Raw genomic sequence first — 24,964 nt, 5'->3', positions numbered from 1 at the left:
AAGGAGGAGGTGGATATTACACAGAAGGGCCTGACGACCTGATAGGCCAGGGCGTCACACAACCAAGCTGGAATGAAATGGCCTCAGCAGCCTTTATTTAACATATTTACATAAAATAAACATTGATAGGGGTGGGGTCCTCGAAGCTCATAAATCTGGTGATTGACCATAAACCTTACTAACATTACCTTCCCCCTGAACCAAACTTACTCCCAGCCGAAACCACAAGCTCGGGAGCAGCAATGTAAAAGGGGTAGGGGGAAGGGGTAAATACCAAACACGGGACCCAACATTCCATTGCCGGTGGTGCCCCCAAAATCACCAGACCACCAACCCAAACCAGCAAATTAAAAGGGATCCACATCTCCATGAACCCGCCAATAATTTACACCAACTTCGAGGACCCACCCCAACTGCCAAATGCCACTATGACCTTGCTACCCCTCAATTAGGGAGGGCAGGTGGGACAATATTCAGGGGACTGCAGGCCAAAGAGGTGCCCCCCACCCCCCAAACTGCCCTATTTATACCCCAACGGTTCTCTAGTCCCCACCTTCCTCTTATGGGTGACCTCCCCCCTAACCAAAGTCATGCCGGTCTCCACCTACTCCAGGGATGGTGATTCCGGCCATTTACTCTATGAATGTACTTTTTTAACTCTTTGTCTATAAATCATGTTCTGTAGAATTTATTTCACATAAATGGTATTCTGGTCACTGGATCACTTGAATTAACATTCTAATTATATGGGTAATGAAGAAAAATACAAATCTTACCTCTGAGCATTTCCCAGTGTACAAAGGAGTCAATTAAAGAAAAGCCCTGCTTGTAGTAATAGGTTGTCATTTCTAGCCAGTCTGCTTCCAGGGCACTGATTGTTGTACCTTTCCGAGACACTTTCATTGTGAGATTGCCTTCAATGTATTTACAGCCACTTAGATCATTTTCCAAGATGTTGAACACTGCATATAATGTTTTGCCTACTGAAGAAAGGAAACAAGTCATTGCAAGTAAACTGTAAACTAGAGTGAAAATCAAATTCCATTTCTTGCTACCATGATGAGGAAGGAAATTATATCCACTTTGGAAGGAAGAAAATTACTTTAAGCTGTCTTGAAATCTACCCTGGTAATTAAGAGCCAATACTGCAGTTAACCACTTTTCACCCAGAAGTTTTTAGTTCATGTGATTTTGCTCCAACACCTATCTTATATATAAAGCTGAGTGTATGTATGTATGTATGTATATATGTATGTATTGTGAGATAGTGGGTCCATTGATGTGTGACGGACGGTACGTATCTCCCAGAATGCGTACAGAAACATATTAGAGCCCTACATAGTGGTCAGTCCAGTAACCTCCAGGCCGGGTTATGCAGGTGGCTCATGGCCACAGTTCTCGTTTAAAAGCTCTTTGCAAAGGCCTGGGTGGGGCAGAGTTGCTTTTGTAAGCTGCAGAGCAAGAAGCTGGGAGGAGTTCAGACCCGTGTGGTGTGATAACACAGGTCTGTGGGGGCTCCCTGAAAAGCAGTACGGGGTACAGTAAGGCTATGTGCGCACTGGAAAATTGAATTTTCTTAAGAAAATTCCGCAGCTATTCAAAGATTACCGCATGCGGTTTGCTGCGGTTTTACCGCGGTATTGTTCGCGGTTTTGCCGCGGTTTTGCCGCGTGCGGGTTGGGATGTGCTTTATTGCATTCAATGCAATAAAGCACATTGAAAAAAAAAAAAAGTCATTTAATTCTGAGATAGTAGATAGATAGACAGAAGAATAGATAGAGGGATAGATAGATAGAGGACAGATCGCTGCATTTCCCACGGTCGGCAGTGAGTTCACATTACCGGCCGTGGGAAATGACCGGTAATTACCTCTGCTGTCTGCTGCATTCATTCAGCGCTGTGTCTGTGACAGTCGCGGCTGGATGTAAGCAGCGCAGGACGCCGGAGCTGTGGATTACGCCAGAGCTTTGTTTCGGGAGGGGTTAATAAAAGGGTTAACGAGGCTTGTTTGTTTTATTTAAAATAAAGGATTTTTCTGTGTGTGTGTTTTATTCACTTTACTTACGGGTTAATCATGTCAGCTGTCACATAGACGCTGCCATGATCAAGCCTGGAGTTAATGGCGGTGATCCACCACCATTAACCCCTTGTATTACCCTGACCGCCACTGCTACACGGCGGCAGGAAGAGCCGGGGACACGCCGGTGCTGCCGCATAATGCATGCGACAGTGCCGGGGCAGCTGCGGCTGATATTCTCGGCTGCGGGAGGGGGAGTGAGGCGGGGGACATTAACCCTGCCCCTCTCCCTCCCCAGCCTGAGAATACCGGGCCGCCGCTGTGTGCTTACCTCGGCTGGAAGGCAAATATGCAGCGGAGCCCACGTTCTTTGTTTTCTATATTTCCGTTTTCTTTCTATGTGTGTTCTATGTGTCTGTGTGTGTGATCTATGTCTGTGATGTCTGTGTGTGTGATCTGTGTGTGTTTACTCTCTGCATGTCTTCCTCTTCCTGTAATGACATCACTTCCCTGCAAAACCGCAAGCAAGTGATGTACATTACCGGAGGTAAACCGCGAAATACCACAGGGAATAACGCAGGAAACCGCAGTGAACCGCACAGAATTTGCTGCCTGCGTTATTCCCTGCGGGATTTCACGATTAACATTGGAGTCAATGGAGTGAATTGACAAGTGAGAATTGACATGCAATTGTTTTTGCTGCGGGAATCCCGCAGCAAAACATGCAGCTGTCAAATTCCGCCCAGTGCGCACAGGATTTTTTTTGCCCATAGGTTTTGCTGCTGATTCACTGCAGAGATGTTATGAACATTTTCTGCAGCGAAACATGCAGCAAAACCGCAAAAAATCCGCGGCAAAATCCGGTAAGTGCGCACATAGCCTAAGACCGATTTCTACGGCAGCGGGTACCTGTGTGACGTGGTAACCTATGGACTGTATATAGCCTGGATGTATCCTGAAGGACGTATATTCCTGTGCAGCAGCGGTAAATAAACTGATGTTGATTGGACTTTTTGGGTCACTGCCTCTTTGTCGTCCTGGGGGACCCCCACCCCGCTACATTATGGTGGAGAATGCGGGCATTGAGACTTGAGGCATACCCCACCGCTGCATGTCAATAATCAAGCCTGCTACGCTACGGTATAAACCCGCTGACAACATGGAGGAGCTTCTGTGGCAGCTGGTACTCACTCAGCAGAAACAACAGGAGCAACTGGGTCTGTTCCAGCAGCAACACCAGGAATCCCAGCGGCAACACCAGGAATCCCAGCGGCAACACCAGGAATCCCAGCGGCAACACCAGGAATCCCAGCGGCAGCACCAGGAAACCCAGTGACAACAACAGGAGGCAAACACATTGCTACGGCAGCAGATTGCGGCCCTGCGTGAGACAGCGCCAGCAACTGCCTCCGACCGACGGGTACCCCGGGACAGGGTTCGCTCTGCCCTACGGAAGCTAAGCCCGGAGGATGACGTGGAGGTCTTACTTACGGTATTCGAGCGCACAGCGGAGCGGCAAAAACTGCCGGCAGATCAGTGGGCGGAAGTGGTGACTCCGTTCCTGATTGGGGACGCCCAGAAAGCCTGCTTTGACCTCAGCCTGGAGGATGCCCTGGACTACGAGAAACTGAAAGGTGAGATCCTTGCCCGTCTGGGAGTCAATACCTACATGCGGGCTCAGCGGGTATTTTCCTGGACCTATGTGGAGACCTGTCCGGCCAGGTCTCAGGCATATGACCTACTTCAATTGGTAAAAAAGTGGTTGCAGCCGGAGATGTTGTCTCGAGCCCAGATGGTGGAAAGGGTGGTGGTCGACCGGTTGGTGCGGACTCTGCCGGTCGCTATACAACGCTGGGTGGGGCAAGGGGACCCGGGTAACCTGGATCAGGTGGTGAGTCTAGTTGAGCGATATACCGCCACTCAGGACTTTATACGAGACTCTGCCCCAGGGCGTCAGGCCCAGCGGCCACAGGACCCTGGCCGAGAGACACGTACGGCGCAGGTGAACAACAAAAACCAAACCCATACTGAGGGGGTAACCCGCACTGAGAGTGGCAAAAGACTAGTCCCCCCAAGAATGGTAACAAAAACTGGTGGGGCCACCGCTATGAAGTGCTGGAGATGTCAAGGGCCCGGCCATATCGCCGCTTATTGCCCTTTGATTACGGAGGCCATGGATTGTGGGTACACACGCCGAAAGTCTATGTATGCTAATACGGTGTGTGCTGCACGCCCTATTCTTGAACCTCCTCTCTGTCATGTGTATATAAATGTACATCGGGCAGAGGCCCTGTTGGACTCGGGCAGTATAGTGACCCTCGTACATGTGTCGCTGGTATCGGGGTTGGAGTCCACGAAGAGGGAGGTTGGGATTGTATGTATAAATGGGGAGCTCCGCAAATATCCAACAGCAGAGGTAGGCCTCTCCACTCCATGCGGAGACGTGACACATGTGGTAGGAGTGGTGACAACTCTATCATACGGGGTAGTGCTGGGCAGGGATTTTACGTTGTTCTGGTGCTTGTGGGAGAGAAATGGCACGTCTTCCCAAGCAAGAATGGGTTCGGGTGCAGAGCCCGATGATCCCGAGGCGGGAATACCTGCTGTAGGGATCACCGACCTTGGGACAGGGGGAGAACCTGACCGGGGTCCCCTAGAAGTATTGGCGGGAGACAGCGAAGAGACCGTAGCGATCCCGGAGCTGCACACGTCCCGGGAGGTCTTCGGGACGGCACAGCTGAGGGATCCTACCCTCTCCCAGGCGTGGGGTAACGTAAAAGAGGTGAATGGGGTGGCCCAACAACCAGGGGCAGAAGCTGTCTTTCCCCGTATGGCGGTTTATAATTATTTACTCTACCGAATAGACAAAATCAGGGAAGAGATAGTAGAACAATTGGTAGTGCCCCAATCCCACCGTCGGGCAGTGCTTAACATGGCTCACACACACCCCCTGGGGGGGCACTTAGGGGTTACCAAGACACAAGAGCATATTTTACAGAGGTTCTTCTGGCCGGGAGTGTACGCAGAAGTACGGAAATTCTGTGAATCTTGCCCGGACTGCCAGCTGACCTCGCCCATTGCAAGTTTCCAGAGTCCATTGGTGCCTCTCCCTATTATAGAGGAACCTTTTGAACAAATTGCAATGGATCTGGTAGGACCACTGGTAAAATCCCAGCGCGGTCACCAACACATTTTGGTGGTTGTAGATTACGCCACCCGCTATCCAGAGGCCATTCCGCTGCGCCATACCTCTGCTAAGCTTATTGCCCGGGAGTTGTTTTCCATGTTTTGTCGTCTTGCGCTACCAAAGGAGATCCTTACTGACCAGGGGACCCCGTTTATGTCCAAGGTGACAAAGGAATTATGTAAATTGTTGAAAATAAAGCACCTGCGCACATCGGTGTATCATCCGCAAACTGAAGGGCTGGTCGAGCGGTGTAACAAAACCCTTAAGTCCATGCTTAAAAAGGTGGTTGCCAAGGACAGGAGGGACTGGGACATGCTGTTGCCCTATCTTATGTTTGCGCTCCGAGAAGTACCGCAGGCGTCCACGGGGTTTTCACCATTCGAGTTGCTTTATGGCAGACACCCTAGGGGCTTGCTGGACGTAGCCAAGGAAACATGGGAACAGGAGCCCACCCCATATAAAAGTGTGATTGAAAATGTGGCTCTAATGCAGGACCACATCGCAGCAGTTTTGCCTATCGTAAAAGAACATTTAACAAGGGCACAAGGGGCACAAAAGCGCACTTATAACACACGAGCCACCCTCAGATCTTTTAATGTAGGGGATCGGGTCTTGATTTTGGTGCCCACTGCCGAGAGTAAACTGTTGGCCAAATGGCAGGGGCCGTATGAGGTTCGGGAAAAGGTGGGGGAGGTGAACTATCGAATATATCAGCCGGGGAGGAGGAAGCCGGAACAAGTATATCATGTTAACTTGCTTAAAGCCTGGAAAGACCGTGACTGTATGGTGATGGGAGTAACACCTGTGGGGCCCTGTGGGGATCCTGTAGTGCCGCTCATCCTGGGACCCGAAGGGGGGGGTACATCTAGGGGATACCCTCACTAAACCGCAGCGTCGTGAAGTTCGGAAGTTAGTACAGCAGAGCTCGGATGAGTTTTCCGAGTTACCCAGCCGTACTTCGGTTATCCAACATGACATTGTCACCGAGCCTCGGGTAAAGGTGCGTATGAAACCGTACCAGGTGCCCGAGGCCCGGAGACAAGCCATTGCAGCAGAGGTGAAACAGATGCTTACTCTAGGGGTGATCGAGGAGTCAAAGAGTGACTGGGCTAGTCCCATTGTGCTGATTCCAAAACCCGACGGGTCGCTACGTTTCTGCAATGACTTCAGGAGATTGAATGAGGTTTCCAAGTTCGACCTTTACCCTATGCCCCGGGTGGACGAACTTATTGAACGGTTGGGAAAGGCTCAATATTTCACGATGCTTGACCTTACCAAAGGCTATTGGCAGGTGCCGCTGATAGAGTCAGCCAAGGAAAAAACGGCCTTTATTACACCAGAGGGGCTCTATCACTATGTTGTCTTGCCTTTCGGTTTACATGGAGCCCCGGCTACTTTCCAAAGACTGATGGACATAGTGTTGGAACCCCATCAGAAGTACGCATCCGCCTATCTAGATGACATCATCATCTTCAGTACCGATTGGCAGACCCACTTATCCCAGGTCCAGGCCGTCGTTAACTCCCTGCGGGCGGCAGGATTGACCGCAAACCCAAAAAAATGTGCAATCGGTCTGGAGGAAGCCCGCTATTTGGGGTACGTGATTGGCCGCGGGGTGATCAAACCTCAAGTAAATAAAATAGAGGCCATCCAAAAGTGGCCCAGACCAGTGTCCACTAAACAGGTGAGAGCGTTCCTCGGCATTGTTGGGTATTACCGGCGGTTTATACTGGACTTTGCCGGGAGAACAGCGGCTTTGACTGATCTGTTGAAGGGTAAGAAGGCGGCTATGGTATGCTGGACCCCTCAGGCTGAGGAAGCGTTTCAGTCCATGAAGACTGCCTTGTGTGGTCAACCGGTCCTCATTAGCCCCGATTTCGGTAACACCTTCCTGGTGCAAACAGATGCCTCTGAGGTGGGTCTGGGTGCCGTACTCTCACAAGAGGTGAACGGAACTGAGCATCCGGTTACCTATTTGAGCCGGAAACTTACCCCGGCGGAAAAGAATTATAGCGTAGTGGAAAAGGAGTGCTTGGCTATTAAATGGGCCTTGGAGTCCCTGCGCTATTATTTGCTCGGGCGACAGTTTCGGTTGGTGACAGACCACGCGCCCCTCGTCTGGATGAGAAATGCGAAGGAACGGAATGCCCGGGTCACCCGCTGGTCCCTGTCCCTTCAGAATTTCAGTTTTACGGTGGAACATTGGGCCGGTTCGTCCCAGGGCAATGCCGATGCCCTGTCTCGGGCGGCCTGTTTGGGAGAGTCCGTTCATCCCTTCGGGTTTGAACGGAGGGGGGGTATGTGAGATAGTGGGTCCATTGATATGTGACGGACGGTACGTATCTCCCAAAATGCGTACAGAAACATATTAGAGCCCTACATAGTGGTCAGTCCAGTAACCTCCAGGCCGGGTTATGCAGGTGGCTCATGGCCACAGTTCTCGTTTAAAAGCTCTTTGCAAAGGCCTGGGTGGGGCAGAGTTGCTTTTGTAAGCTGCAGAGCAAGAAGCTGAGAGGAGTTCAGGCCCGTGTGGTGTGATAACACAGGTCTGTGGGGGCTCCCTGAAAAGCAGTACGGGGTACAGTAAGACCGACTTCTACGGCAGCGGGTACCTGTGTGACGTGGTAACCTATGGACTGTATATAGCCTGGATGTATCCTGAAGGACGTATATTCCTGTGCAGCAGCGGTAAATAAACTGATGTTGATTGGACTTTTTGGGTCACTGCCTCTTTGTCGTCCTGGGGGACCCCCACCCCGCTACAGTATGTATGTATGTATGTGTGTGTGTGTATGTACGTCCGCTAAAGGAATCCGCACCGTCGCACTTACAATCACAAAATTTTGCACAGACACCCTATGTGACTCAGGGAATGTCATTAACTCAAAGTCAATGGAGCTGCGAGCTATTAGTTTATTAATAGGAGCTGTAATTGATTGCTATAGGAACAAAATAAATTGTTAGTATAAGAAGCATATGTGTGAAGTAATAAGATGGTGGGGAGATGGATAGAGAGAGACAGAAAGAGACAGAGAGAAACAGACAGTCAAAGAGACAGACAGAGGCAGATAGACACAGACAGACAGGGAAGAGCCAGAGAGAGACAGACAGGGAAAGAGACTGACAGAGAGACAGACAGGGAAAGAGACAAGGAAAGGGACAGACAGGGAAAGGGACAGACAGGGAAAGGGACAGACAGGGAAAGGGTCAGACAGGCAAAGAGACAGACAGGGACAAGTAAAGAGACAGGGAAAGAGACAGAGACAGACGGGGAAAGAGGCGGGCGGGGAAAGAGGCAGAGACAGATCGTGAACGAGGCGGAGACAGAGAGTTACTATCCCGGGGAACGAGGAGGAGACAGAGAGACAGTTACTATCCCGGGCAACGCCCGGGTACTACAGCTAGTAACCTTATATTTTTCCATGCACATAGCTGTATAAGAGCTTGTTTTTTGAGGCACGAGTTGTAGTTTTGAATGACACTATACACTTTAATATAGAATGTACTGGAAAATGAGGAATAAAATACACGTGCGGCAAAATAGTTTTTAGGGTTTTGTTTTTACAGAGTTTATTGTATGGTAAAAATGACCCGGTAAAATACTTTTTCAGGTCAGTATAATTATGGCGATACTAATACACTTTTTGTTGTTATTTTAATAGTGAAAAAAATGTGAGATTCATATAAAAAATAGTTTGAATCCATTTTCTGAGACCTGAATTTTTGGGGGGTTCATAGAGCTGGGAGAGGGCTTTTTTTCCAAGCTGGGCTGATGCTTTTTTAGACCTCTTTGGGGTACATATGACGTTGTGATCTACGGTATTTATATTTTTGGGGAGACAGTGTCTGAAATGCTGTAATTTTGCTTGTTATTCCTTTTCAGTGATTAACCGACAGTTTAAATAATGTTATGTTTTGATAGATTGGACTTTTAGTATGTTTATTTTTTAATTTCTTTATTTTTTGTGGGGAGAAGGAGGTGATTTGAATATATACATTTTGGGGATTTTCCTGTGCATTTTTAATGAAGCTATCCATAAGACAGAAGATCAATATAACATTGGTTGGGGTTGGATATTCGGCACCTTTACTGATCAACTCTTATTTGCTCTGATGGCCACCCAATGTAAACATATAAGGAGCTGTAGAGAAGCTGCTCTTAATGTGTGGAGAAGCTGTTCTACAGCATTTAGCAATGGCGGCTACACATTGTAAAGTGCTAAGCTCTGCAGATCCCTGTGAAATGTTTACACCCAGCAACTGCTGGAGCAAAGATCATCTAATCAGTAGAGGTGCAGGGTGTTGGACCCCTTTGAACTAATATTGATAACCTTTCTTGATGATAGCTTATTAAAGGGAACCTGTCAGCAGAAATTTCCCCTAAAACCTAACAGATTCCCCCTCTGCAGCTCCTGGGCTGCATTCTAGAAAGGTCCCTGTTATTATTGTGCCCCCTTTCTGACCAAAAAAAAGAGTTTATAAAGAGGTACCTTTTTGGCTTCGGATTCTATAAATCTGACACGGGGGCGGGCAGCCTGATGGCCGTTATTCTGCCCCCTGGTCCTGTATGCCGCCCCCATCGCTGATTTCCATACTTTTGGTCGCCGCCCACTGCTCCAGCCATCCCCGCGCATGCCCAGTGCCAGTCTCACGGGACTGAGCACTGTGACTGCTGGTGACGTGTGCGCAGGCAAGTGATTATGGGCGGGACTGTGACTGTTATCAGCAAGTACCCGCCCATAATCTCGTGAGCGCGCAAACCTCTCCAGCGTCACACTGTGCTCAGTGTAGATGCTAGACTGTATGGGCTGCTTCCAGGGATGACGTCCCTTTGTCACGTGATAGTATTTTGAACACGCCCCTATCACGTGACAAAGGGACGTCATCCCTGGAAGCAGCATATTTATCTTCGGGGCACAGTGTGGGGCATTTTTATTTAAGGAGTATTAGGGTCAAAGTGTCGTATTGTGCTGATAGATTGAGGAGCAGAAGACATCTGTGCCATAAATGTTGTGGCATATATAGAGAAGAAAAGAGAACGAGAACAACGCTGATCAGAGAAGACATCACCTATAAGTCACTAACTGTAAATGATTATTCTGCCTCAGTGAATGTAGTCCGTACTGTAGGCACTTGTCTGCAGAATGACAGATATCAGCATTGCTGTTTATGAAACAACTCCAAGCACAGCTAGCTTAAGCTAGGGTCACACGTAGCGACGCAGTAGCGATCACGACGACGACCTGACCTTATCAGGTCGCTGGTGAGCTGTCAAACAGTCAGAACTCACCAGCGACCAGTGACCAGCCCCCAGCCAGCAGCGACGCGTGGAAGCGATGCTGCACTTGGTAACTAAGGTAAATATCGGGTAACCAAGCAAAGTCCTTCGCTGGTTACCCGATATTTACCTTGGTTACCAGCGCACACCGCTTAGCGCTGGCTCCCTGCACTCCTAGCCAGCGTACACATCGGGTTAATAAGCAAACCTTTGCTTATTTACCCGATGTGTACTCTGGCTACGCGTGCAGGGAGCAGGGAGCCAGCACTGGCAACCTGAGAACGCTAGTAACTAAGGTAAATATCGGGTTACCAGTGAAGCACTTCGCTTGGTTACCCGATGTTTACCTTGGTTACAGCTTACCGCAGGCTGCCAGAAGCCGTCTCCCTGCTCGCTTCAGTTCGTCGCTCTCTCGCTGTCAAACACAGCGATGTGTGCTTCACAGTGTGAGAGCAACGTCCAAAAAATGAAGCAGGACATCCAGCAACGACCGGCGACCTCACAGCAGGGGCCAGGTCGTTGCTGGATGTCACACACAGCGACAGTGATGGGACATCGCTGCTACGTGACAGAAAATGGTGACTTAGCAGCGACGTCGTTGTCACCGTCACTGTGTGTGACACCGTAATCCAGGATGCTCCAGCGTCGCATCCAGCTCTGCTGCATGAAGGTGACCGGAGCAGCAGAAGACACAGCCGCTCCTGTCAGCTCCACGCAGCTAATGAAGGGAATAGCGCGATCAGCTGAGCTGTCACTGAGGTTACCCGCAGTCACTGGATACAGCGGTGGCCGCGGGTAACCTCAGTGACAGCTCAGCTGATTGCGCGGCTGTCTTCAGTTGCTGCATGGAGCTGACAGGAGCGGCAGTGTCTTCTGCAGCTCCGGTCACCTTCATGCAGCAGAGCTGGAAGCGACGCTGGACCATCCTGGAGTATGCCGGACATGGAGGGCTTTTTCGGGGTTATTAAAGTGGTGAACCAGGGTATATGCTTGTGTTTTTTATTTCTAATAAAGGATTTTTTTGGGTGTGTGTGTTTATTTACCGTCACTTACAGATTAATCATGGAAGGTATCTCGGGGAGACGCCTGACATGATTAATCTAGGATTTAGTGGCAGCTATGGGCTGCCATTAACTCCTTATTACCCCGATTTGCCAACGCACCAGGGCAAATCGGGAAGAGCCGGGTACAGTCCCAGAACTGTCGCATCTAATGTATGCGGCAATTTTGGGCGGCTGCTGGCTGATATTGTTAGGCTGGGGGGCTCCCCATAATGTGGAGCTCCCCATCCTGAGAATACCAGCCTTCAGCTGTATGGCTTTATCTGGCTGGTTTTAAAATTGGGGGGAACCGCACGCCGTTTTTTTTAATTATTTAATTAATTATTTCACTGCACAGTATAGACACGCCCACCGGCTGCTGTGATTGGTTGCAGTGAGACACCTGTCACTCAGTGTGGGGGCGTCTCACTGCAACCAATCATAGGCGCCGGTGGGCAGGGAAAGCAGGGAATACGAGATTGTTTAATGGGCGGCTGGTTTTTTCAAAATAGTAAAAGCCGCCGGAGCAGTGTGAATGCCGTGCCGCGCCGCGCCGGGGATCGGGGATCGGTGAGTATGAGAGAGGGCTGCTAACTTCAGTCACTCAGGGGATTAGCGGTCACCGGTGAGTCCTTCACTGGTGACCGCTAATCAGAACGCGACACAGACAGAGCCGCAGCATGACAATGAAGTCGGGTGAAGTTAACCCGAGTTCATTCTGATCGTGCGGCTCTTTCTGTGTCTGCTGTCATCGGCCATTCAGCTCTGCTACATGGCTGTCTGTGTCTGCTGTTAGCGGCCATGTAGCAAAGCTGAATGGCAGATGACATAGTAAAAACGCATCCCTACACATTACACACGCTTGGCAAGTCAATAAATAAAAAAAAAAAAAGGTGCCCAATGCATACGTCACAGAACACATGATCTAAAGAATCGCACACAAAATTGATCAATCTAACATAGACTACTAACGCATGTGTGACAGCAAATGAACGACCTATGTGCGATCTCATTAAATCGCATATGCGACCTGGGCGTGTCACATCGCATACGAGATCGCACACCTAATTGTAAGGTGTAAAGCTGGCTTAATGATCGCTGTTCAATCATTTCATTTATTATTTTCGTCCTGATTAAACGCTTGTCTGAGATTGTTTGATAGTTGTGAGCTGCAATCGCATTGTTCATAAATTAAATGATTATCTGATGGTGTAAACAAACATTCACACATCGATGTCACATGTCCTAGCACTGACCCATAGAGATTAATTGATCCAAACACTCAACAGTATTAAAATGAATCCTTATCTCTGGTCCATGAGTCTCAGAATGTCCTATTCTCATCCATTTGGCAGATCTGATTTGACTATTAAAGTATATGGGGGTCAGTCTCAAATGGATGACACAATGAACACACACCCCTTGTAAAAATCCTAAGCTTTGTTGATTCTGATTTCCATTTTGAGCTGATCAATCCATTGTAGAGATATTCACATTTGTTTCTTCTGGAGTGCACTATGTGAAATCTCTGCTTTGCAGATCAATTGGGCATTTCTTTACAGCCGTGTGTGTGTGTGTGTGTGTGTGTGTGTGTGCATTCAGCCCTCCCTCCTGCTTGCCACCAATCACAGTTTGTGAGTGTCTGAGAATGACATACTGCTTTATCAGTTGCTGAACCGTGATTGGCAGTGACTGAAAAAACGACCAGTTGAACTGCAAAGCAGAGATTTCATATGGTGCACTCAAGAAGAATATTTCTACGGTAGAGTAATGCAGACAAAATGGAAAAGCGCGAGACAGTCGGGTGACCTCAGAGATATTTACAAGGTATTTAACTTTTCAGCAAGTGACAGGTCCTCTGCACAAAAACTGAGAATTTAAAGCTTATATGGGAAGCAATGCAATGATCATGCAGAGCGCTCTGTCTGATCATTTAGAATTAGATGCAGTCCTCTTTTAGCAAAGATTTTTTTTTTTTGCTAAAAAGTATGAAAAGTAAAAATTCCAGTAAATTATAGCAGATTAATCAGGCATTGCAGCTGATCTCTGTACTCACCATGGTTGTGGTACTGTATTTATGCTATAAGCTTGGTTCCACTCCTGCATCTGAATTATGAACTTGATTCTGGTGCTACAATATGAGTTAAATTTGGTTTTGGTGCTCTATTTATGCTATGAGCTTGAAGCTTAATGGGAGCCTGTCATCTGAATCATTCTGCCTAAACCGCGGACAGTATGAATCAGATCCTGGATGCATGATTGTAGTCAGGTATATTTTTATCTTAAACGCTCAGGCATTTCAGAGGAAATATTCTTTAAAGATGTGGCCAGGGACTGTAGCCAGAGAAGAGACAAGTCAAGATGTGGCCAGGGACCGTAGTCGGAGACGAGACAAGTGTGTCGCTGTCCCAGGCCAGCTCATCCCAGCACAGCTGCAGATAATTGACAAGTTTCTACATACACATGAGGGTGAGGCTTGACAACCACTAAAAGCAGCGCTGGAAAGATCCGGTCAAAGGCGAAGTCAGACTAGTATCATGTCTGCTGATAGTCCCTGGCCGCACTTTCAACATATGATATTTTCTGAAACACTAGAGTGTTTCAGAGAAAAAGTAACTGAACTGCACTTGTGTAGCCAGGCTCTGAATCATACTGTCTGTGCTTTGGGAAGCATGAATCAGGTCACAGATTCCTTTTAACTGGTACTGTATTTATACTTTCAACTCAGAGAGGAATTTTGACACAGAATGAATGGAATTTTTTGGGGTATGGTGGAAAACCTAATCTCATAGGGTGCACACATCTATGGTGCTGCATGTGCAAATATACAGTGCCTTGAAAAACTATTCATATCTTGGGAACTTTTCTAAATTTTCTCACGTTACACCCACAAACATATGTTTTTTTTTGGGATATCATGTGTTATACTAACACAAAGTAGAAAATATTGGTGAAGCATAAAGCAAATGCTACATGGTTTTCTAAATATTTTAAACATATTAAGCTGAAAATTGTGACATGCGTTTGTATTTAGTCTCCTGAGTCAATACTTTGTAAGACCACTTTTTGCTGTGATTATGGCTGAAAGTCTTTTGGAGTATGTCTCTACCAGCTTTGTACATCTAAAGACTGAAATAATTGCTCATTTTTCTTAGCAAAATTGCTCTAGCTCAGTGAGGTTGGATGGAGTGTGTCTGTTAACAGTAATTTTCCAGTCTTGTCATAGATTTTTAATGGGATTAAGGTCTGGACTGTGATTGGGCCTTACACACACATGAATATGCTTTGATCTTAAATATTCCATTGTTGTTCTGGCACAATGTTTAGGGTCATTATCCTGCTGGAAGGTGAACCTACACCCCAGTTTCAAGTATTTTGCCGCTTCTAACATGTTTTCCCTAGGATAGCTGTAGTTATTTCCATCCATCTTCCCATCAACTCTGACCAGCTTCCCTGTCCCTGCTGAAGAGACCATGTTTGATGGTGTTTTCAGGGTGATTGGTAGTGTTAGTGTTTCACCACACATGGCATTTTGCATTTAGCCAAAAAAGTTCTACTTTCATTTTATCTGACCAAAGCACCTTCTTCCACATGCTAGCTGTGTTCCCCACATGACATGTGGAAGAAGGTTCTCTGGTCAGATTATAATCTTTGTAATTTGTTTATGTATTTATTTTATTTATGACATGTGAAAATCATGAAACTGATGATAAAAACTGACACACTGATGAAAATCATATGAAAAACACTGATGATACTTGGACCATCATGGACATCTAAATGAGGTCTCATAAATAGAGCCATAAGACATTCTTTTACCTTAGCTTTTGGACTTGACTGCCCTACTCCAGAGGCTTGTTAAACCAGCAAACCAAAAAAAATCCTTTTCCAATCCGATAATAAACACAACACCCTTATTGGATAAATTGGCCAGATCGGCCCATTTTATTAATAAACAACATTTCCACCAACTCCAAGAACCCCCCTCTCCACTGCTCGCCGAAATAACCCAAACATAACACATTAAATTACAGTTAACCCAACTCCCTCTCCCCCACCAAAGATTGAACATAGGGCTGGAGGGCGGGACCTTGCACTATTGGTACCACGCGCCTGGACATATATATGACATCCCACCCCTTTTAGCCTTCCCTGGCCCTATTAACCCACCCCTTAAACTATTGACCCCACAAAAAGCCCGCTCTTTCCCTGCAACTAGAATTAACCCCTTGGTTGCCCTACAAAGGAGAGTCATGGATCACTACGCCCACGGCTCTGCCTTGGGTTCCGTTCTGCCTTGACTGCCCTACTGCAGAGGATTCTCCAACCAGCTTGTTAAACTCCCAAACCATAAAACCCCCTTTTCCAATCTGATAATAAACACTTAACATCATTATTGTATAAATTGTCCAGATCAGCCCATTTTATTAACAAACAAATACAAATAAATAACCATTTATATAAACGCAAGGGAGGTTCTTGGAGACCCAAAGCCTGACGGACACCAAATATTGTTTATCAAACCATCCAGCATATTTGTCCCCAGCCGCGACCACAAGCTCGGGGGCACCACCGTTGTCGGAAAAACCTTGTCCCTAACCGACTCTCAGGGGACCCCACCCTGGAGAGCCCCCAAGTCCGTCAGGCAATTTCCATTCTAGAATAAATGAGAGGGGGTGGCCCCATCTATCCGATGTACCACCCCCCACCCCGACATTTCCACCAACTCCAAGAACTCCCCTCGCAACCGCCACCAAGAGCATTACCTAACACCTCATAATGCGAGTCACCCCACCAAAACCAGTGCCTGCTCCACTCCTTCCTGAATGCTCTAGACCCACAAATCAATACCCACTTCCGTCAAATGCACCCCGTCTGTCCACCAAAAATTTTCCTCTCCTGACTCCAAGTCCCTGTGCCGGACCACAACTCCTCCATTCCTGGCCCCAAAATTTCCAACCACCCTGTTGACCTTTATTCTGGTCTTGTCAATCCTTTCCAGTGACCGAGCCCCCCTCCATATCTTCCTGGGCACAATGTCGAACCAAACTACCCTCATTTGCGGCGAAATTGACCAGAGGTGCAGCAGGTCATGCCACTGATCAATTCCCGACAAGGGCGAATCCCAAAATCATTCCCCCCGACATGCAACACCAGCACATCAGGGGGACGATCTAACCATGCAAAACGGTGAAAATCGACTAACACCTGTCGGCCAACGCATGCCCCGCACCCTGATCCAACACCTGATTACCTTGTCTCTGGACCAACCCAACTGCCGGCCATTGCTCCGCACATCAGCTCTAAGCACCCCCCAATAAACAAACAAATGGCCGAAAATCCATACCAGAGGCTTACCACCTAAGGAAGGAAACAGAAAAAACGGGGGGGGGCTAACAACCAAAAATACTGGCGAACAATCCAATAAATCTACCAATAGCCCCTAAACAAAATTTCCACATTGCCCTCCCACAAAACGGTCAAATTCCCCCCCTTTGTTTTCCTTCCCTGCCAGGCCAAACCACTCCCAGCTTCTATAACAAATGGGGGCGGACATAAAGCTTGAAACCCTATGATGCCAATTGTTATGGTTTTATAAATTGTATAATAAAATATTGTATTTTTTTTAAATGGATTTATTAGCATCATTAGTATTCTTTATTCGGTACAAGTGAATAATAGAGCTTGAAATGCCTAGACTCCCACCTGCCTATCATCTGTACTGTCTCAGCTAGGAACTTCCAACTGTCAGCCTCTGTCGCCGCACCAATGCGGAAAGAGTGGGCTGAAATCTTATCCACTTCTAACCCCAACCTCTCCAGGCATTTTTGAAAAACCGTCACAAACTGATACCTAGACAAAAAGGATCCATCCCTGTGCATAAACAAAGGGCCCAAGCGGTTAACCCCCAGCACTAAATATCATTGAAAACAAGATACTGGACACATCAAGGACCCCCTCAAGGCCCATAAAGTGACCCTTCTCCCACGGCCGAATTGATCTGTTTTAAACCGCCGAATCCAAAACCTGTCCCAAAACACCACCCTCCCTGGACGACGATGGGGACACAAATTCACCTATTCTTGTAGCTCCAAAAAATGCCCAGGAGAATGCTAACCGAAACAAAACCAATTTGAAATGTGAAACACACACCTGCTCCAGCTGAACTCCCAGCTTCTCCAGCAACTTTAATGACACCGGCCTCCAACTATCCAGTCTGGGGAGCCCTTTTCTAAAACCCCTCAACGCTTGCCAAACCAAAAAATTCTTTGTTTTATGTACGAAACCCTGAAACTTACAACCAAACGCAAGTCCCGCCATGAAACGATTAACCCTAGAAAAAGACCACTGGTCCGCTGCCACCCTACACAACCAGCAAAGCCCCTACTGAATCCTCTTAATAATCCCCTACCCCAAATTCCTGTCTCCAATCCATCCATTCCCTCCAAGCCGCTTCATACGCGGCCCACGTACTCGGGTCAAGTGATGCTCTGATCAATGTACCCGCCTCTCGCACACCAATTCCAAGAGCTCCGCTGGCCAGCTGCTGCCGACGGACTCTGCTTCCGGCGCCAGGCTCCAAAAACGATCCCACTGCAGGTGAGAAAGGGAATCAGCAATAGAATTTTCGACCCCTGGCAAATGAACAGCCACCACCCATGCATTAAGGTAAAGGCAAAGCATTAGAAAGTACCGTGGAAGGCGGACAACCGGAGGAGAAGCACCTGACAAATTCTTAACTGCCATAACCACCGACATGTTATCACAGTGAAAACAGATTTTCCTGCCGCTGAAGTGCTCCCCCCAAACAGACACTGCTACCACTACTGGAAAAAGCTCCAACAAAGTGAGATTTTGTGTAAAACCTGCTTCATGCCAGGACTTCGGTCACTCACCCACACACCATCTACTACCGTAGTAAGCTCCGAAGCCCGTACCACCTGCTGCGTCTGTAAAGAGCTCGCAGTCAAAATCGTCCATGACTTCCGCAATCATTAATGATCGGCCATTGTACTTTTCCAAAAAACCTTCCCAAGCCGCCAAGTCCTCCCTAAGGTCCTGGGTAAGCCTTATGTAATGTTTAGGGGACTGCGGCCCAGCTGTTGCCGCTGCCAACCGATGTGAAAACACTCGGACCATGGGCATGATACGACAAGCAAAATTCAGCTTGCCCAACAAAGACTGAAGGTCCCTCACCTGCATTTTTCTAAGGCAACCAGCCCCACTCACCTCCGCGCGCAAAGCCGAGATTTTCTACACTGGCAACCTGCACTCCATCTTTTCCGTATCTATAGCGATGCCCAAAAAAATCGAGACAAGTGCATAGGCCTTGTCTTGTCCTGAGCCAAGGGAACACCAAACTGACCCGACAACCATTCCATGGTACATGGTCTGACAAACTGCTGACTCATCCGGCCCGATGAACAAAAAAATCGTCGAGATAATGAATCACCGACGAGAGCTGAGCCACGTCACACACTGCCCATTCTAGGAAAGAACTAAACGCCTCTAAATAGGCGCATGAGATGGAACATCTCATTGGCAAACAGCGATCAACAAAATAGGAACCGCTTCAAAAACAACCCAACAAATGCATACTCTCGGGATGCACAGGCAACAAACAGAATGCTGATTCGATATCTGTTTTTGCTAAGGCTGGTTTCACACTACGTCTTTTTAACATCCGTTGAAAACGTTTTTTTAGCGGAAGTACGGATCCTGCTTTTACAGCAAATAACGTATGCAAACGCATCTGTTATTTTGCAGGATCCTGCACTGGATGTTTAGGGGCGGGCATTGGAGTCATGTGATCGGGAGTGAGGGGAGCTAGACTGGGAGCCGGCATCTGACAGCTGCAGACGCTGGTAACCAAGGTAAACATCGGCCTTGGATACCCGATATTTATCTTGGTTACGAGTGTCTGCAGCTGCTAGGAGCAGGGCTGCCTGCACGCGTAACCAACGTAAACATCGGGTAACTAAGAGAAGTGGTTACGCGATATTTACCTTGGTTACGAGTGTCCGCAGCTCTCAGGTGGGGGAGAGGGAGGGAGGGAGGAAGGGGGTAAGACAGAAAGAGAGAGAGAGGGTGAGGGAGGGAGGAGGAGAGAGAGACAGATCACGTGAGACTGGTTCTGGGCATGCTCAGTACTTTCTGGGCATGCTCAGTACAAAAGCAGGATCCTGTCTATCAGCACGCCAGCGTTCACCTGCGTTCGCGTGCGTTATAGTGCGGATCCGGTGACTTGCAGTATTTTGACGCAGCTCAAAAACGCTACAAGTAGCGTTTTTGAAACATGTTAAAAAACTGCAAGTCACCGGATCCGCACTATAACGCACGCAAACGCAGGTGAACGCAGGTGGACGCGAGTCCATTGCAAATGCATTGAAATGAAAACGCATTTGCACTGGATCCGTACTTCCGCTAAAATAACGTTTTCAACGGATGTTAAAAAGACGTAGTGTGAAACCAGCCTTACAATGCTCCTCTCCCGCATCTCCAAACCCAGCTAACAGCTGTGTCAAATGAGGTATACACCACAGAACAAAGCTCCGGGTCAATGCCATCGTTCACAGACAAACCTTTTGGGAACGACAAATGCTGAATGAGCCGAAATTTGTTCGGCTCGTTTTTTGGGACAACACCTAACGGTGATACAACCAAATCCAGGATGGGGGGCTGTAAACGGACCTGCCATCCGACCACAGGTAACCTCGCTAAGGAGATTTTTAGCCACGACCTCCGGGTGCTGACAACAGATTTTTCAACTTAAATGGAACAACATGAGGTGGGGAGGGAATTCTAAAACCAACATGAAAACCAGCTTACAATAGCACTGCCTTATCCCGCTTGGGGTATCTATTTAGATAAGGGACCATCTCGCGAAGCCTCACTGGACTCAGCCCCTTTTCCAGAATCTCCCCTGGACTTAGCCTTTCCTTTCTTAAAACAACGAGCCGCACCGTGGGAGGAACCTCCACAACCGGAACACTGATGCTTAAACTTGCAGGAGCTTCCAAACTTGCACTGGCCATCATTTAACTGCCAGCACACCCCCGCCTTCCCTCCAACTCTTCCTGCCTGGGTTCCCGCTCCCCCAACAGCATGTTGGCCGGCCGTCCCGGCCCCACCATGAAAGGGCTGACCATAGTGGGCGGGTGCCATGACCTTCAACCACAGCCCAATGTCTTTTTGATTCCATTGGATACTAGGCCGCACTTCTTTCAGCTGCTTGAATTGCTCGTCGTAGTGCAACCAGGACTGTCCACCATAAACCCTATGAGCCTCACCTATAGCATCCATATAACAAAACATCCCCGAACAATTTTCCGGTGCCTTTTCGCCAATAACGCAGGCTAGAATTGTAAAAGCCTGCAGCCAGTTAACAAAAGTCTCCGCTTTTCTTCCTCCTCCTTCTTACTATCATCCTTTTTCTTCTTATCTAGATTAAACTTCTCCAAAGGAAGCAGGGAAAGATCTCCACGTACTCATCCTCCAAAATCTTTTCTTTCATCTCCTTCTTCAAAGAGGGCCCTCAAGCAAACATACACCTCTCCTCTGGCCCTATCATCGAAAATAATCCTTTCCCCCTCTTTATCCTTCTCCGTCTGTGTACCACCCCCGTAGCAGCAGCCGAGCCGCTCGGATCCGGAGCCGCGGTGGCTCGAGGGGTCTCCACACACGGGGGGTCCACGCGGACACTCAAATTAAAAAGGAGTGGGGGAGTATATACACGGGATTAGGAAAGTTCGTGACGCCGCCCACGGTGCGTGGTAAGACGGTGTACCACCGCTGCTGTTGGGGATGCCCGGTGGCGGTGGTATGGCAGCAAGGTGTTTTAACCCCTCCATGAGTAGGGGGTTTTTGCCCCAGGAGCCCGGTGATGGTGGTGAAGGGGTGCCATTGGGGGTAGGAGAAGGGTTTCCAGTGTACTCACTCAGTCCAGAAATGACCACACAGACAGCTTGTAAACCAGAGTTCTGAGCACCACTGCAGCTGAGAGGGAGCACGCTTGGGTCCATGCCCTTGCTGTTCGGGTTAGTCAGTGACCCTTTCCTTGGCACCTGTGTTTTCTTCTTTGGACCCTCAAGTCCGAAACTTTTCAGGTCCCGCACACCCGTATGGCGGAGTGAGCCTGCTCTCAGGGTTCACGCACAGGATTTCTTTGGATTGTATTGGGAAAGTCCTATCCCATCGGTGCGCTAGTAACCAGATTTTGGAGCGGGTTGGGGATGAGTTGGGGATGACATTTGAAGTCTTCACCCCCGTCGGGTAAATTACCAGGACGCATGAAGCTACTTCCCGGCCTAGGGTCCACGTACCCCGTCGTGCCCTGGCCCCTGCCCGGTGATAGCTCAAGGACAGCGGCCGCCCTCCTCGGCAGTCCGTGCCCCCTGACACTATCACAAAGAACTATATCAAAAAAACACCAAAAAGGGGCCAAGACAAATGATATGTGCACACACAGAATGTGGTGAGCCTTCCTCATAAAGATGGCTGCAGCCGAGGTGCAAGATGCTGATGTCACAGCCACTCAACCTCCACACTAGGGGGGAGGGGTGGCTGCTTAGCATAAGACATGCACACTAATAAGGCTTGTGTGCACATATCATTTGTCTTGGCTCCTTTTTGGTGTTTTTTTTTCCCCTGACACTATCCCCTGCAACCGGGGTTCCAGCTCCAGACCAACGTCTGCCACCTAGTACTCAGGAGCCCTGTTCCACCTGTGACCTCTCCTCACGAGGGTAACTTCACCTCCTTCTCCTTTCACTACCACTTCACTTCTCCTCTCATTTTCTCACTCTCCCCTACCAACCCCACATGTGGGCGGCCCTATTCCCTTTAGGCCCCCCAATGGTGTGTCTGGTGGGTACAGTGTAAAGTGTTCCTAGGGTTTTGATTGGCTGAGCTCTTAGCAACCAGGACCCGTAACCAAGGAGGGAGGATACTGTGATGAAGGGCAGATTGCACAATAGCCTGTGATGACCTGATAGGCCAGGGCATCACATCTGCACTGATACCGACACACCATCCTCAGAAACAACCTCACTCCCCGCCTGAACAACTGCTGGTGCCGCCACAAAGGTACTCAGGACCCACGCCGGGATGGGAGACCCAACCCCTGGCTCGCCCCATCCAACCGCTCTAACAATTCCCGCACTCCCCCTAACAGACTGCTAAGGCTATCGATATCGGACCTCGCGCGCTCAGCCCAGCAACCCCAATACCCCCCGTGACGCCAGAGCCTGACTAATGCTCGCCCACGGGGAAACTGAACTAGGTGAGGATGTACATAACATAGAGGTATACTCGCCAGGCTGCGTTGGTCCATGGAACTCACCAGCCGAAAACCCTGCTCCAGACGATGATCACTTCCTGAATGGCCCAGCACTAAAGCCACTTTGGCAGCTCGCCCAGGGGGATCCTGGCAAGCCGCTGTGCTCGAACCTGGCCGGACGACCAGCGAGCGGGCTGGATGTTGGGATGCAGACTGACTTGCCCCCAATGCCAACCTCATCTGTGAAGGTTACCTCCTCCTGGATCGCGACCTCAACCGAGAAGGCGACCTCCTACCAGATGCAGGCCCCTGCCGGGCGGGCGATTTTCTCCGCGGTGCTGACCTCCCCGACGACCATCTCCTCCTCCCTGAAGGCGACCCCTGCCTGAAACCAGATCTCCTCTCTGGCGACGACCTCCTCGGCTGCGGCGACCCATTCCCGGCGACTCCGACCCGGCATGTGATCCCTCCTAGAAGATGGACCCTGCGCTGGCACCACAGATGTGGTTCCTGGAAGGGATGGCCTCTGAACTTCAGACCCCTGAGGCCCTCCAGCTGTCACAGATCCATGCAGTCCAGCAGTCCCCACGACAGGAGCTTTGCCAGGAAGGACCGTCATCATCTTGTTGGAGACCAATGCAGTAGAGGCAGCTGAGCCAGTCACCTAACCCCTGGAGGGATCACCCACCGCCGCAGGTTCCGATCGCTGAATAGGATTTCTCCCTCTCTGGCTCCTGCGGGCAGATGCTAGGGGATTCTTCCGGCGAGGAGGGTCCCCGGAGGGGCTCCTACGGCGCTGCTGTGGACCAGGAGCTGCGTCGGGTGAGAACCACTCCGGTGCCCTCGCCCTGCGCACACTCCGGAGTAGAGGGGGGGGTCAGTATCAGATACCGCTTCCGGACCTTCCAGAATCTCCCGTATTGCCGTCCTGACCGCCATTCCATCAGCGCCGCCAGCAACAGCACGAAGCTTCTAAAGGATGTCTTGAATTGTCGCCATTGGATCAGGACCAGGAGAAATCCTGTGAGGTGACAAGGGGACCTTGCACTAATGGTACCATGTGCCGAAGTGGTGCCCTCCCCCTCCTCCCCGCCTGGACATACATATGACATCCCACCCCTTTTAGTTTTCCCTGGACCTATTAACCCACCCCTTAAACTTTTGACCGCACAAAAAGCCCGCTTTTTCTTTGCAACTAGAATTAACCCTTCGGTTGCCCTACAAAGGAGAGTCATGGATCACTACACCCATGGCTCTGCCTCGGCTCTGTTGTGCCTGCATTCACACAGTGTGTTGTTGCTCCGTGCAAATGCAGCATAAATATAGTACTGAAAATAGGGTTGAATCCTGTCATTGGGAGGAAGAAATATCTAAGACAATGGTCCAGATTCATCAATTCCATTTTTTTAAAAATACATTTTCCTTTTTTTGTGGTATTTGTTCATGTGTGCATGCGTCAAATTCATCAACATGGCGCATGGTCCATGATTATTCGTATTAAAAATGGACATGGCAAACTACCTAGAGCACAAAAAGACACACACATGTAAACAGCACCATAGACCATAATGGGGTTGTGGTCTATCCACATCTGAAGAGTTTGAAATTTACATTGTTGTCCTTAACCTTCTACAGCATGTGGTAATCAGCCAATTGTCTTTCTACATCATATATACATGTACTGTACTGTATATATATAAGTTATGGAATGTACAAAAACCCTTAATTTCCGAAACTGAGGTTTTATGCTTGTACAGTAAGATAAGCAAAGAGAGTCAGTGTTGCTCAAATCAACGTATCAAATAACAGGATGGATATTTCCAGTGCAGCCGAAACACATGTTGGGATTTGGTGAAGAGTGATAGGCAATATTTTAATACAGCAAATCAGAAGCTGTGAATTTTCAGCTACCAAAAAATAGGTCCAAATGTCATAGGACTGAGTTTCATACGTGTTTGGTCAGTGTGTTTCTTTTCTGGAAAAATAAATAAACTACAAAGTTTCTCCTATACATTACGATGTTCATAATGGACAGCACGCAAACTGCATACTGATATTATTGGTGTAGTGTTCGTGACATTCTCAGACCCATAGACTTGTATGGGTAATTTTGATGTATGACAGATAAAAAAAACAGCCTGTGTGACTGAGATATTCTGCGGCC

At 48.6% G+C, this 24,964-nt stretch overlaps 1 protein-coding gene across 4 annotated transcripts in view; it reads right to left on the bottom strand.

Annotated features, from left to right (window-relative positions):
• The window catches only part of RFTN2 (raftlin family member 2), a 327,011-nt gene that overhangs the window by 110,256 nt on the left and 191,791 nt on the right, over positions 1–24,964 (bottom strand). For 2 of the 4 annotated variants that reach the window (XM_075319049.1, XM_075319047.1), the window contains exon 5: positions 777–983. In XM_075319049.1, the coding sequence (XP_075175164.1) occupies positions 777–983 (207 nt within the window). The remainder of the gene's footprint in view (positions 1–776; positions 984–24,964) is intronic. The other 2 variants (XM_075319050.1, XM_075319048.1) reach the window with 1 other exon arrangement.

Source organism: Anomaloglossus baeobatrachus, chromosome 7, assembly GCF_048569485.1.
Source record: "Anomaloglossus baeobatrachus isolate aAnoBae1 chromosome 7, aAnoBae1.hap1, whole genome shotgun sequence".
NCBI lineage: Eukaryota > Metazoa > Chordata > Amphibia > Anura > Aromobatidae > Anomaloglossus > Anomaloglossus baeobatrachus.
Note: the sequence above shows the minus strand (reverse complement) of the source record. Positions and strands in the feature narration are given on the sequence as shown.